This window comes from Lepidochelys olivacea, assembly GCF_965140295.1.
Source record: "Lepidochelys olivacea isolate rLepOli2 genome assembly, chromosome: 16".
Classification (NCBI taxonomy): Eukaryota; Metazoa; Chordata; order Testudines; family Cheloniidae; genus Lepidochelys; species Lepidochelys olivacea.
In genome coordinates, this window is record NC_140426.1 from 20,671,755 (window position 1) to 20,683,586 (window position 11,832).

Consider the following 11,832-nt stretch of genomic DNA (forward strand, 5'->3'; position numbering starts at 1 on the left):
TCTACCCTCAAATTTAGCAGATGACGGCCTTGAACGCTGTGTTGTCAGAGGCTTTGGAAGGATCCCCCGGCAGAACCTCTGCATACATACCGTAAACTAGCACATGCAGAGGAAGAGAACGCATACCTAGCCATGAACAGGACTGTGGCTCCTTTCGCCAGGAATATTATGTCTGTATGACACATTGCAAATCAGTTTCAAAGGTATTTGATGGTGGAACACCAGCTCCTGGTCGAAATGAATGGCAAAATATCTCAGCCATACATCAAAAGATGTCCTCCGGGATCAGAAGATCTCACATGCCAAACTACAGACAACACTAAAGATGCCCCATTCGTGACGACAATGTTACCTTTAGCAAACTCTTTCAGAAGATGGAAGGTAGGGTTTTCTGAAGCCCTCAGTGCTGGCCTAACTCTGCTCTCATTGAAGTCAAGGATAATATGCCCCATGACTTCCGTGGGACCAGAGCTTACTTAGCACCGGACCTCACCCATTATTTCCATGTTTTTCCAACAGGATGGAAGTCTTGGAGACTTATCTCCCCTTGACCGTATGCCCCACTTTTGCCTTAGTTTTTTTTATTCACAGATGGCCCAGAATCAGCAGGAGAAAGAAAATTCCCTTCAGAGCAGCAGGGATGGCTGGCATCCAAGCAATGGCAGCAAAACCATGGCGACGGTCCTGTAATAGAAAGTCATAACGTAGCAGGGGCCTATAATTTGACCTTTTCATTGGTCGGTAACGGTTTTGTGCAAATGGCTGGGTGTGTGTGAAATGAAGTCCTAACCACCCAGACAAAGAGACTGTCTCGTCTGTGACATGTATGCCAGCTGCAGTGGAGTGCAAGTGTCCATTGACAGGATGCTGATAAGAATGGGTAGAGATGACAGGGATGGTGGCATGCTAATGACTGGTATCGGTTTTCCATGAAGAGATTAACTCTCCCACGGAGCATTTTTGAGTCCATAATTCTGTATCGGCTACTTGCGTTTCCCAGAGGCATGTTTCACATCACTGCCTAGCATTTCCCCTTCTCTGTTTTCCATTTCTCTCAGCTTTCCTACGTGGATTCGGACGGCAATCCCATCGGAGTGGTGCAGATGACTTTCCTGAGGCTCTTGAGCGCCTCCGCAAACCAGAACATCACCTATAATTGCTACCAGTCTGTAGCATGGCAGGATGCCACCACAGGCAGCTACGACAAAGCCATCCGCTTCCTGGGCTCCAACGATGAGGAGATGTCCTACGACAACAACCCTTACATAAGGGCTGTCCTAGACGGTTGTGCAGTAAGTATACACGCTGACAGAGTTAGACATAGGAGGAACTTCTGCACACAAAGCAGAGTCATTCTGGCTTAGTAACTAGAGCTGCGGGGGTGTCAGTCAAGACTCAGGGTTTTTTCTTCCCTAGCTCTGCCACTTACTCAGTGTATGATTTTGGGGGAAGTCACTTCAAAAATTTTCAAGTGTCCCCTGATTTTGGTTGCTTCCGTTTTTTGGTTCCCAACTTGGAAGACTTGGGACCTGATGTTTTAGAGGTGCTGAGAAGTTAGTTTCCACTGTCTTCAATTAGGAGGGGGAGTTCTCAGTACCTATGCTGAGTTCTAGGTGTTTCTTGTTGGGCACCTAAAAGCAAGGTGCTTAAAATGGGTGGCCACTTCTGAGCATTTTCACCTTAACCTCTCAATGACTCAGTTTACTTATCTGTAAAGGGGACAATAATTACGTACCTACCACATAGAAGTCTTTCAAGTCTTCTTTAATTAAGTATTTTGGAAGCAGTTTATTTTATAGTTACACAATGGTATGATTCCACAGAGGAGTGAAGTCTGTAAATCTATCCTGAAAGGCTGGGGTTTGGGAGCATGCAGTGGAAAAACCAGAGCCAACTTCCCAGAGTGGGGAGTGGTATTGTGATGAATTTGTACATCTGAAGCATGCAAGCCTGGTGATATTTGATCAGCCTCCTGATTTAAAAGGATTGTGTTACCATGTACCTCTACTGCATGACTTCATTCTTAAAATTGACAAAGGATCTAGGAAGCGAGGGTTCAGTTAGTTCAATGCTTGAAGCCTTTCCCCTGGTAATAGGGCAATCCTACACAAGGCCTAATCCTGTAGGAAGGATGATTCCAGTGGTTGGGGCACTGGCCTGGGACATATGAGACTTAGGTTCAGTTCCCTGCTCTATCATGGCACCCTGTGTGACCAGGCACCCTGTGTGATCAGGAACAAGTTTCTCTGGGTGTCAGTATCCCATCTGTAAAATGGGGATAATAGCAGTAATAAGTAAAAGATTGTGAGGTGTTCCAAAACTATTTTAATAGGGATCATTGAAGTACCTTAGAGAGAGAGATTATGGAGGCAAAATTTCCACTGGAGACAAGAATTGGAAATATAGGTGCCTAAATTTAACCACAAAAATAGCACGCACCTTGCCTGCATTTGTGTCTAATCAGGTATTGGTGCAAGTAAATTGAGTTGTGATTCATCCAGATGTAGGTATGCATGTTTGCCGTTTGTGCATGTAATTGTGGGATTTGTGTTTGCACATATTTTGCAGGCTCATCTTAGATTCTAAGGGCCTGATTTTCAAGAGTTCAGGCCAGATTTTTAAGTTTCACTACCCAAAAAATTCAGGCCAAATTTTTAAAAACTCAGCTATTTCTTTGGTAGCTAAAGCAGTGGACGTGTTGCTCCTTGACTTTAGCAAAGCTTTTGATATGGTCTCCCACAGTATTCTTGCCAACAATTAAAGAAGTATGGGCTGGATGAATGGACGATAAGGTGGATAGAAAGCTGTCTAGATTGTCGGGCTCAGCGGGTAGTGATCAATGGCTCCATGTCTAGTTGGCAGCTGGTATCAAGTGGAGTGCCCCAGGGGTCGGTCCTGGGGCCAGTTTTGTTCAATATCTTCATTAATGATCTGGAGGATGGTGTGGATTGCACCCTCAGCAAGTTTGCAGATGACACTAAACTGGGAGGAGAAGTAGATACGCTGGAGGGCAGGGATAGGATACAGAGGGCCCTAGACAAATTAGAGGATTGGGCCAAAAGAAATCTGATGAGATTCAAGAAGGACAAGTGCAGAGTCCTGCACTTAGGACGGAAGAATCCCATGCACCGCTACAGACTAGGGACCGAACGGCTAGGCAGCAGTTCTGCAGAAAAGGACCTAGGGGTTTCAGTGGACGAGAAGCTGGATATGAGTCAGCAGTGTGCCGTTGTTGCCAAGAAGGCCAATGGCATTTTGGGATGTATATGTAGGGGCATTGCCAGCAGATCAAGGGACGTGATCGTTCCCCTCTATTCGACATTGATGAGGCCTCATCTGGAGTACTGTGTCCAGTTTTGGGCCCCACAGTGCAAGAAGGATGTGGAAAAATGGGAAACCTCCAGCGGAGGGCAACAAAAATGATTAGGGGACTGGAACACATGACTTATGAGGAGAGGCTGAGGGAACTGGGATTGTTTAGTCTGTGGAAGAGAAGAATGAGGGGGGATTTGATAGCTGCTTTCAACTACCTGAAAGGGGGTTCCAAAGAGGATGGATCTAGATTGTTCTCAGTGGTAGCGGATGCCAGAACGAGGAGTAATGGTCTCAAGTTGCAGTGGAGGAGGTTTAGGTTGGATATTAGGAAAAAAAATTTCACTAGGAGGGTGGTGAAACACTGGAATGCGTTACCTAGGGAGGTGATGGAATCTCCTTCCTTAGAAGTTTTTAAGGTCAGGTTTGACAAAGCCCTGGCTGGGATGATTTAGTTGGGGATTGGTCCTGCTTTGAGCAGGGGGTTGGACTAGATGACCTCCTGAGGTCCCTTCCAACCCTGATATTCTATGAGTCTAAATAAGGGCCAGATTTTCAAAGGTGTATTTTTTAACCTAACTGGGAGCTGAGCACCTCTGAAAATCTGGAATCTAGTTTTAGGCACTGAGCCCTTCTGAAAATTGCAGCTACCTGTCTGGAAAAATTGGTGTAATGTTTGCCAATTCAGTTCATGCTGGGACCCAGGTTCCTAAGGCTCAGACATATGCAAAACCTCTCCTCCCGCCACTGGGATGATCAAAATCCACAGGACTAAAAGAAAATATTGAGACGTCTAAGGGAGTGAACCCTTCATAGAATTTAAGAGATTAAGTCGAACTCCATTTGGAAGCCGGAGTGTTTTTGCTACAGAAGCATGGACGGAAAATTCAATTAGAGTCACTCATTCTCTTAATGCTGCTGCAGAGAGATGAAGAGTGCTCATCCCATAGCTGAAAACACTCAGAAGCCACAAGGGAAAGTTTATTCTCAAGTATTTCATATCTCTTGACAATATGATGTGCCTTAGAAAAATCACCCCCCATCTTACCTTTCCGTACTAAGTCTCAGGGAAGCTGGAAGAGCATGCATCCCAGATTTAAAAGTCCATATGCTTGATGAAAAACATTACAGTTAGAAATTATTTTGCTCGGGTGGCCTACGTTTTCTACATTCCTGTTCCCGTGTTCTTTCTGTAGCTGCGGATATTTGCAGGAAAACAGGCCCTCTTAAGAGTTTATTTGCCTCTGTTGTTGTTTGTTACCAGAAACTGTAACATAACCTGTTATTAGAGCAATCCGTTTGGATGTCACAAATGGAAGAATATGGGGCTGAATAAACAGCAAGAGCACAAGGGATTGTGACTGGTGGCTATCGTTACCACTGCAGTAGCACCTAGAGACTCTGAATGAGATTGAGGATTTATTGTGCTAGCCGCTACACAGACACTAAGAGACGCTCGCCGGCCCAAAGAGCTTACAGTCTAAATAGACAAATTGTGGGAACAGAAATGGGCACAGAGAGGTAAAGTGACTTGTCCAAGGTCATAAAGCAAGATAGTCGCAGAGTCAGGAATCGAACCTGAGTCTTCTGAGTCCCAGTTACGTGGCCTATCCATTGGACCACACAGCCCCTGGAGAGATGGGTCTTCAAAGGTTAAGTCTCAGATTAAATTGTGCTATGCTACCGTACTTGAAAAGAGTGCAAAAAAGAGAAACTAGTCAAAACAGAATGGGCCGGATCCTGAGCCGGTGTAAATCGCCAGGCTCCCTTGACTTCAGTGAGACTATGTCAGTTTACTCCAACCAGGCACCTGGCCCCATTCTTTTTTTTTTTTCAGTTTCTCAGCTGCACCTACAGCAAAGATTATTATAACATGTTATTTATGACTTGTTCCGCGCCCAGAGGTGCGCTAGGCTCCTGGCCGATGGGGCGGACATGGTCCCTGCCCCAGAGACCTTGCACTCTAAATATACGTCTACACCTATGGAGGCCTAAAGGGGACGGACAGTGCACACCCAACTCGCACAGGTATAGCTGGCAGCATAGACAGGGAGGCCGAGCTTCGGTAAGTCGAGTAGTGTGCCCTACATGCCTTGCTCCCCAGAGTACAGACCCTACACGGCTCTCTACGCGCCCAAGCAATGCCTCCTACATCCACACCGCAGTTTTTAGTAGGGTAGTGTCCCGCTGCCTCCTTCCTGCCAGAGCCTTCCCTCACCCACCGCCGTGAAAGTCTCCAGCAGCAGGGAGCTCAGAGCCTTTCCCCACTGCCTTCCCCGTGCCAGATCCTTTCACTGTGGCATGGAGCTGCACGAGCCCTGTGTGCTGCCATGTAGACGTAGCCTGTTGGTCTGGATTTGGTAAATTTCCTTAGTCTTCATGACTCGGGCTTGGGAATGTCACTCCTGCTCTGCAACATCCACCATTTCCAAATCCATCCATCTGAACCTAAGTGCCATGGCTGCTATTCAGCCACTCGTGTCAGAGCCAGCCAGTCCCTGGGTATCTGCGGGTGCAGGGAGCCAGGAGACAGTCTACACACCTGTGAGGCTTTAAATGGTGCATGAACTTGTGGTCATCTTCTGCACAGGGTGAATTTCATCCTGCACAGCACTGGGCACCCTCAACGCACATTGATTTCAATGGGAGTTGAGGGCACTCCATTCCTTGCAGAAACAGGCCACAGGCTTGCTAAGGCGATTTTTGCCAGAGTTAGGCCAGCAAGGATTGGGTCCTAGCAATAATGGCTCTCTAAGCAATGTGGCCTTGTTGCAGAGTTCCTGTGGAAGCTGATCAAGTGCACACTCCTGCCATGATTCATTCTGTTACAGCGAATACCAAAGGAATTCCAGTGCTAATGTTTGGGCCATTACTTGAATGTGTTTTCACTGGTCTTATAGCCCCTTTTTGGTTGCTGTGATATAGCCTGTCCTTCCGAGACACATGAATCAGAGGACACGGTAGAGCCAAAAAAAAGCCCCTCCATAAATTCACTGGTCTGTGCAGTTTTGTATGCCCGTGGGTGCACTTCTGCCCCTCTGATAATTATTTATATTTCGGAAATAACTGTGTGGCCAGCAGGCATGATAAAAAGACAACATCACCTTGCAAATTCCATCAGACTTTAAATGTGGTCTTTTTTTGTTGCGCTTGGATAATAGCCAAACTAATACATTTCAATTAAATTGCACACATTTGCTCAACATCCCACGAGCATCCTCAGGGAGTTAAAACAACAATACTGCAGCCACAACAATTTTACTAGTCTCCTGTCCCAGCCCTGGTATGTGCTGAAGACTGGGGTAACGTCTCTGCATGCACTCAGCGGCTGCTTAGGCTTCTCCAGAGTCATTTTTCATGAAAGTAACCGCTCCCCGTTTTTGTTGAATGGGAATGAATCGCCCCATACAATTGTGTGTGTCAAGGACAGTGGAACATATATATTCAGGGTAGGGGTCATTCTATTAATGAGTCTTGGAGCTGGTGAATAGCCTGGCCCCTTTTCCCTTTTAGAATGTGCTTGGTTTAACCTCTGTAGAAATAATCCACAGCGCAACTGCAAAGAATCCCCACAGTCTGGCCAAAGATTTTTGAAACTGGTTGCCTCCCTTTTTGGATGACCGACAAGGATGCTCAACACTTTCTGCAAATCGGGTCCTTTAAGGTTTCTTTCATAGGGACCTCCCAAAAATGGAGGCACAGAATCATGAGTCACTTCTAAAAATCTTGGCCTGAGTCAGTGTTCACTGCTTTGTTTTTCACCTCCCCCACTCCTTATGTGTCATCCATATTCCAGTTTCCCCCCAATGTTAACCATTCCTTCTCATTTCCTATTTTAACCTCTACGCTTGTCCGGTGCTGGATGAGGCAATCTTCATGGCTTCTTCTGGCCTGGAGTAGAGAGATCCTAACTAGAGCTGATCAAAACTTGGACTGCCCACTTTGTGTGAAATTTTGTCACTTTGAAATTTATTTTCATTCCAGTTTGGAACAAATCCAAATAGTTTTGAAATTTCCCATAAACCAAAAGTTCTGGGGGAAAAAGTGTTTAAAAAAATTTTTCATTTTGAAATTTCAGATTTCAGAATGACACTTTGAGTTTTGTGGCTTTTTTCGTTTTATATTTTTATTTTTACATTATTTCATGGCATGTCAATAGTATAATATGTATGACAATAATATGCACTATTATCCCTGTAATGTCATCGTATGGCACAATAGTTAAAATATTTTATTTGCTGATAGGTTGGTACAAATGCACACTTAGCTATTTACTGACATGATATTTGTTTCTATTGGAGGCACAAATGTACTCAGCAGAGCAATTGTATTAATGTATTGCATTCAGACACTGGGCCCAGTTCATTCCTGCTGCAAGCAGATCCGGTTGCATTTACTTGGTGAAATTCCACCTGCTTATATCTGGGCTGAATTTGGTACAATCATCTCCATGTGCCGGGTAAGCCACCCAGTATGGCTTACGATTACCATGAGGCTCATTCATACACTTGGGTTTACTTTAGCATTAATAAAAAGAAAAGGAGGACTTGTGGCACCTTAGAGACTAACCAGTTTATTTGAGCATGAGCTTTCATGAGCTACAGCTCACTTCATCGGATGCATAAAAGTGGAAAATGCAGTGAAGATGTTTTTATATACACAGATCATGAAAAAATGGGTGTTTATCACTTCAAAAGGTTTTCTCTCCCCCCACCCCACTCTCCTGCTGGTAATAGCTCATCTTAAGTGATCACTCTCCTTATAATGTGTATGATAATCAAGGCGGGCCATTTCCAGCACAAATCCAGGTTTTCTCTCCCCCCACCCCACTCTCCTGCTGGTAATAGCTTATCTAAAGTGATCACTCTCCTTACAATGTGTATGATACTCAAGGTAGGCCCTTTCCAGCACAAATCCAGGGTTTAACAAGAACGTCTGGGCGGGGGGCGGGGGGTAGGAAAAAACGAGGGGAAACAGGTTTTTCCTATTATAAAAACATCCTCACTGCATTTTCCACTTTTATTCATCCGATGAAGTGAGCTGTAGCTCACGAAAGCTTATACTCAAATAAATGGGTTCGTTTCGAAGGTGCCACAAGTCCTCCTTTTCTCTTTGCGAATACAGGCTCACACGGCTGCTCCTCTGAAACCTGTCATTTAGTATTAATGAGACTATTAGCTCATCTGAGTCCCTTTTTTTTTATCCCCCCTTCCCTCTTATTAGACAAAGAAAGGCTATCAAAAGACTATCCTGGAGGTCAACACACCCAAAGTAGAGCAAGTACCTATCGTTGACATCCTGTTCAATGACTTCGGAGAAGCGTCACAGAAATTTGGATTCGAGGTGGGACCAGCTTGCTTCATGGGCTAAGGAGCCACCTGGAAACGAGTCTCCAAATGAGCAACCGCGTAACCTCATTGCGCCATTTAAAAAAAAAATTGTCACATGCACGTGCTGAAACTGGACAGTGATGGGTTAAAATTTTTTGGCGGGGGGGGGGGGTTTGTTTTGTTTCTTGTTTTGCCTGAGTTCCACTGCGCCACTGCGCCCATGCCTACCGAATCCACACCAAAGGGAGGGAGAACCATTCCCACGGCAGGCTCAGAATCACATGACCTAAACACACCACGGTGGCAAAGCAACCTTCCAAACCGGTCAAGGGCTACAGTACATTTTTCTGCATGCTCCTTTTCACGACCACCGGCGGACTCAACTTCCTCCACTCGGATGCACAGAAATTAGCACAGGTCAAAGACTTTCTTGCCATGAAACTACAGCAAGTGCTTGTTTATGGATTTTTTTTTTTTAAAGAAAAACTTGAAACTATGTTTTCAACTTGACCTTGAAATCATGTGAGAATTCTGGGCCTGATCCAGTCCCCATTGAAGTCAAGGATTGCCTTTCTGTTGATTTCAGTGGGCTTTGGATCAAGCCCATAAATTAGACTTAAATGATCATTTCCAGAATGTTTAGTTTCTCCATTTAATTATTTTCACAAAAATTAACAACCCGGATCAGTGAATTTGACAGTGTAAAGTCACTCTGTACATCTCCTTACCATGTATTAAAGGTGCTTATATTTTTGTATGTTTGTAAGTAAATATTTGTATTGTATATTATTTTAAATGTTAAATGTTTTTGGCTTCAAAACATGCATGTGACCCTGTCTGTAAAAGAACAACCTTTCTCACCAGCACCCCACACAAAGAAACAACCTAGAAAGGGGAGCAGTTAAGGTTACTTCTATTGTTTGTGTCCACGTCAAGGATCTTGCCAACACCTACAGCACATCCTTAAGTGTGTCCGTAATCAATGGAACTACTTGCGCTTAAAGTTAAGAATGTACATAAGTGTTGGCAGGATCAGGGCCCAAATTAGCAGTGATCAGTCCACACCCACAAATGAAATTTCAAGATCATTTTAAAAGTCACACAACTTGGATGGAGAAGTTTTGATGCAAAATTAAATATATATTTTGTGCCACTTTCTGAGAGCCCTGTTTGTAAAACCCTGATTTGGAAAATCAGAGTCCCGTCTGGTTCTTTGCCTTTTTGTACACTCACCTTGGTTTTTTTTTTCTTTATTGTTTTAATTCCATTCCAAATGGCAGATTGCACATGGCAGGGAAATCCGCTTCCCCCCCTACCTTAAAAATAAAATTAAAAAAAAAAAGGTGCTTTTTATTTTTACATTTCTCTTTGTGGTGCTATCTATTTTACTAACTAACACAACACTGGTGATCCCCTGCCATTGACCAATCTCCCAGCGTTCTTTGCTTTAGCCACTTTCAACACAGACTGCAAACGTTTGCTACAGTCTTTGATATAAATGCATGCTACCCTCATATTTGTTATGTAGAAGAGCTGCTTCTTTTCTTTAAGTGTATTATGGTAGCTTATATGGCCCATGTAGAAAGTATTAAATGTGCTTACTTGGTTTGTTGTTGTTTTTAAGAACCTTCATACACTTTATATGGTGGTAATTATGCCAGATTGTACTCAGTCGCTGAATTTTTGTGGTGCTAATTTATGTATTTGTTCAATGTACTGAAGTGAAGATGAAACTGCCCAATTGTCTTTCTTGTTTGCTGCCTCAGCTGTAATTGCTGACAAAACAGCTCAGAGAGCAAAAGAGAGAGAGGAGAATGTGCAAATTTCCTTTGTCTTCCCACATGGCTGGCAGGAAGGCTCTTCACGTAGCATTAGGCAATTCAGATTGCAACCTGCAGATATATTGGTTTTCCCCAACTGTTTTCTCATTTGGGTCACTGCTGGAAAACAAATATTACAGGCGATTATTTGGCCTGGGGTATGGCCATGTGCTTCAGCCAAGGGGGGGTGTATCATGGTAAAGGAAATGACATCACATTTACTGTGAATAGAAGCCTATATATGATGTCCTTTCCCCTCACCCCCCATCCTAAGCAAAGGAAAGAAAAATTTGATCCAAGGGAGGTAAGCAAAGTATGCCGAGACCGTCAGTCAGTCGCAGTGCTAGGGGAATAAACAAGAAGCTGTGACATTGCAACGGGTTGCGGTGCTTTTCATTCCGTGAGAGCCGGTGTAAACGTATCCTTGTTTTTTTCCAGTTAGGAATAAAAGGTGCTATCCAAGGAAATCACATACAAAACCAGTAAGGCAGAGCAATCACGTCTATGTATTATAGATCAGAATTCAGATTCCAATTGAACAAGTGGGAATCTCAAACCTGTTGCGCATTCATCTCTTCAATAAAAAAAGCCATATAGAGTTACACACACACCGGTGATTCTGTCTAGGTCATGTGATTCTGTTATGAATTCTCATCAAGGGAGCTTTTTTTTTTTTAACTTCATGTCTTTGCTTTTTCTTAAATTCCTCTGTTGAATACTACGAAGTGTTGTAATTGTACTGAAGTTCCAAACTCTTCCAATTCCCCCCGACCACTTAGCTATGGTATATTGCAATAAAATTACTTCTTGTATTTGCAGACTTTCTTTTTGTGTAATTTTATTTCCCCCACCCTTTAATATATATATGACTTGAACAAATGTTGATAAGAAAAATAAAACCTATGGGAAAAAAAGTTTTTAGTGCATAAGGCCCTTTTTTAAAAATATACTGTCAAATGACACATTGTACATTTCTTCAAAGTCCAATAAACATGTCATAAAATTTCAGTGTAATGCCCGTAAGAGGTATTTTTAAATATTTTAAACCTGTGTAATAAAGGAATAAATGTAATAGATTTTTTCAATAAATCAAGTTTACTGTTTCCACCTAACCCAACGTGATGTGAATGTCTTCTTGAAGTACAGCATGATTTCCCCACACACCCTTCTGCTCAGTGAAGTGTGAGGAGTTCAGCAGAGGAGTGGAAGAGGGCTCACAATAATATATGCTGTAAAATAGAAAATCAAGCTCTTCAGAGAGATCATTTGGAATTCCAGATGTCCAATATCTTTTTGCCGAGCAACTGAAAGTGACCCAACAGTCGGAGAACACAACATGAGGCATTTCAGATGGTAGTACTTTGCTAAGG

General features: G+C 43.5%; 1 protein-coding gene across 2 annotated transcripts in view; it reads left to right on the forward strand.

Annotated features, from left to right (window-relative positions):
• COL5A1 (collagen type V alpha 1 chain) overlaps nt 1-11,282 on the forward strand; it is a 248,110-nt gene extending 236,828 nt beyond the window's left edge. For both annotated transcript variants that reach the window (XM_084649659.1, XM_084649658.1), the window contains exons 65-66: nt 1,059-1,292; nt 8,536-11,282. In XM_084649659.1, the coding sequence (XP_084505785.1) occupies nt 1,059-1,292; nt 8,536-8,682 (381 nt within the window). In that variant the 3' untranslated portion in view covers nt 8,683-11,282. The remainder of the gene's footprint in view (nt 1-1,058; nt 1,293-8,535) is intronic.
• Nucleotides 11,283-11,832: the final 550 nt, after the last annotated feature.